This window comes from Triticum aestivum, chromosome 1A (assembly GCF_018294505.1).
Source record: "Triticum aestivum cultivar Chinese Spring chromosome 1A, IWGSC CS RefSeq v2.1, whole genome shotgun sequence".
Lineage (NCBI taxonomy): Eukaryota > Viridiplantae > Streptophyta > Magnoliopsida > Poales > Poaceae > Triticum > Triticum aestivum.
In genome coordinates this window covers 492308107-492311678 of record NC_057794.1, presented here as the reverse complement: position 1 = coordinate 492311678, position 3572 = coordinate 492308107, and the positions used below count along the sequence as shown (strand labels likewise).

General features: G+C 49.9%; 1 protein-coding gene across 1 annotated transcript; it reads right to left on the bottom strand.

Moving 5' to 3' along the window:
* Positions 1–649: 649 nt before the first annotated feature.
* On the bottom strand, positions 650–1182 carry LOC123157000 (histone H4). Its single transcript, XM_044575248.1, has one exon. The coding sequence runs from the start codon at positions 1103–1105 to the stop codon at positions 794–796; it is 312 nt and encodes a 103-aa protein (XP_044431183.1). The 5' UTR covers positions 1106–1182; the 3' UTR covers positions 650–793.
* Between the last annotated feature and the right edge of the window lie 2390 nt (positions 1183–3572).

The following is a 3572-nucleotide window of genomic DNA, read 5'->3' as shown; positions in this document are numbered from 1 at the left end:
ACTAGGTGAAAGAAAAACTGTAGGTTATCTTTGCTAATTTCTGTACTGTGTGGGAGTGAGAAGTACACAAGGTGAAAGCTGTAGCTTATCTCTTCTTATTTCTGTACTAACATATTCTCTCTTCTAAGTAGATTCATTCTTTGAAAAAAACTGTAGTTTATTTCTACAAAAACTGTAGCTTATCTCTACTAACTTTCTGATTCATTCTCTGCAAAAAAGGAACTGTAGCTTATCTCTGAAAAAAAACTGTTATCTTATCTCTGCCATATTCTTTTATTCAGTACATATATAAGCTGTTAGTACTGTTACATTCGTATTGTTAGCTGAACGAAAACTGTTGATTGTATTAACTAGTGATTGAACAACCAAGGCTGAAGCATTTTCTTTGTTTAGCTGTGTTGGATGGATGCCCAGGCCTCTTTTGCTTCGGGTCACTGCTGTCCGTTAGACTGGATCTCAGTCCGAGCAAATGATGATCCTGATTCAGCCATACACAAATTTTTCAGCAAGCAAGAACGATCTGGCAGGGTCTCCAGGAAAAAGAATGGCAAAACAATCCAACTCGCAAGCACACACAATTTCGCATCACAGAAGAAATAACAGTTTCACATAAACAGAGATGCAGCAGGACAAAATCAGAGACACGGTATTTCACTGGGACAGGTTTGATTTCCAGCAACACATGCGAACCACTTTGTTCCACGATACAGTTCGAACTACAGAGCAAACAGAGAACTACACAAGTCGCGGTGTCATCCAACTTTTGGGATCTGCAGGGGGGGCGAGGAAGAGCCTAGCCGCCGAAGCCGTAGAGGGTGCGGCCCTGGCGCTTGAGCGCGTAGACGACGTCCATGGCGGTGACGGTCTTGCGGCGGGCGTGCTCGGTGTAGGTGACGGCGTCGCGGATGACGTTCTCGAGGAAGATCTTGAGCACGCCACGGGTCTCCTCGTAGATGAGCCCCGAGATGCGCTTCACGCCGCCCCTCCGAGCCAGGCGGCGGATGGCGGGCTTGGTGATGCCCTGGATGTTGTCGCGCAGCACCTTCCTGTGGCGCTTAGCGCCGCCCTTGCCGAGCCCCTTGCCTCCCTTGCCGCGGCCAGACATGGCTGACGATCTCTTCTTGGCTCGAGCTGCGGGCGGATGGAGGAGGTCGAGGAGCGGTTGTGAATTGTGTTGTGATTTGCCGGAGGTGGGGAGGGGATTTTTATGGTGGGCGAGAGGTGGGAGGAGGCGTGTGGCTGCCGTTCGATGCAGATGGAATGCACGGTTGAGATTGCGATCCGGGGGAGAGACGCCGCGGATCGATGACCTGGCGGGAGGCGCCGGTTGCTGGAGTGGCGGACTGGGTCAGAGGAGTGGCTGCCGGCGCCAAAGTTTTGGGCTGTGGGCGGGGCGCGATGTTTTCGCGCTGGTGTACGCAATGGCGCGAACTATTGTTTCTCTTTTGGTGGAGAAAACATTGTTTCTTTTTTTGAAATTAAAAACATTGTTTTTCTGAGCAAGGTAATTCCATAAAGTTTTCGTAACTAGGCAACCTAGTTCTAGGGACGAAAGAAAATTTGAAGAAAATGAAAAGCAAAAATTGGCATTGAAAAAATTATTTCATGTGAATCTTTAGATCGAGAGAAAAAATGATGAAATTTGTGAGGTGGAGCGGATGGGACGCGTAGTACCCACCAATTTTGTTTGGTAAGTCTAAGGGCAACTCCGATGCAAAACCCTAAAACAGAAACGGTATTTGTTCGTGGACACGTCGGACAGTGATCCGGGAGCCGGCCATCCAACCGGATTCGAAACAAACCGAACGAATTTCATGTAAACTGGATGATTTTCATCTAAAGGCCAAAATTGTTACATTTTCAACACAACTGAACTATAGCGGACTAGAGTTTTTAACCTAGTCTAAATGATCGTCGGCTGCGGCAGCGCCTATTTTCCGAGGACATGTCTTCCCCATGTCCAACGAGCTCACCAGACGGCCGCGAGTCCCGAAAAATGAAGCTGTCGGAGGGGGGGGGGGGTAGTAGTGGCCTTCCTGGACGTGGATGTGAGGGCCTCATGATCATGTCGTTGGGGCGTGAACCGCGGTGGCGGTGGCGGCACGGCCGACGCGGAGCTGGCGACGTCCATGCATCCTTAGGATCCAACCCCGTCAAAACCAATTATCTCACTCCAACGGGGGTTGCAACAAACAACTCAACTCTTACACACTCAGTGATGATAAGAAAGGGAACATCAACTCCGGCAAGCAAATATGGGATGCTCCAGTGTTGGTCATAAGGAGGGAAAGGGCCAAAATTCTAGCAAACTGTTTTAGGTGCCGGACGTCTAGGCAGCAAGCCAGACGTCCGCCCGCTAGAGCTATGACCAAAGTTTCTAGTCAAACTTTTTTGCACAAACATATCAGGTGTCGGACGCCCAAGCTGCTAGTGGGACATCCGGCGCTAGGGATGCGCCCTGCTATCCCAAGTCTCTCGCGGCGCCGCATCAGGTGTCGGAGGTATTGGCACTGAAAATCACATCAAAACATAGGGATCGCGAGGCATATGACCAATTTTCCCTTCTCTCAGCCATAGTTTTTAAAAATGGACCGGACCGGCAGTCTGACTGAAAAAACCAGGAATGTGCCTTGCCTGGTCTTTAAGGTGTACCGGTTTTTTAGTAAAATAAATAAATATTTAGAAAAAAGGTGTGCATCAGGTTTCAGACGTCCGGGCACTGAAAATCACATCAAAACACATGTCGTGAGTGGGAAAGAGCTAGTTTCCTCTTTCTCCCCATGCGCTCGGGAGGGGTTGGGACTACTTCGCCGGCATCATAAGATCGTTCCCAACGGCCCGCTCGTCCTTCGGCTCTCTAGGTTGGGCTTGAAGGTGCAAGTATATAACGCATTGATGTCTACTACGCAACTTTATCCTGGCAGACGTTGTTGGGCCTCCAAGTGCAGAGTTTTGTAGGACAGTAGCAAATTTCCCTCAAGTGGATGACCTAAGTGTTGGGGAACGTAGTAATTTCAAAATTTCCTACACACATGCAAGATCATGGTGATGCATAGCAACGAGAGGGGAGAGTGTTGTCCACGTACCCTCGTAGACCGAAAGCGAAAGCATTATAACAACGCGGTTGATGTAGTCGTACGTCTTCACGGCCCGACCGATCAAGCACCGAAACTACGTCACCTCCGAGTTCTTGCACACGTTCAGCTCGATGACGATCCCTGGACTCCGATGTAGCAAAGTGTCGGGGATGAGTTCCGTCAGCACGACGGCGTGGTGACGATCTTGATGTTCCACCATCGCAGGGCTTCGCCTAAGCACTGATACAATATTATCAAGGATTATGGTGGAGGGGGGCACCGCACACGGCTAAGAGATCTCAAGGATCAATTGTTGTGTCTAGAGGTGCCCCCCTGCCCCTATATATAAAGGAGCAAAGGGGGGAGGCCGGCCGGCCCTTGGGGCGCGCCAAGGAGGTAGGATTCCTACTCCTAGTTGGAGTAGGTTTCCTCCTTTCCTAATCCAACTAGGAGAAGGGGGGAAAGGGGGGAAGAGGGGAAGGAAGGGGGAGAGGG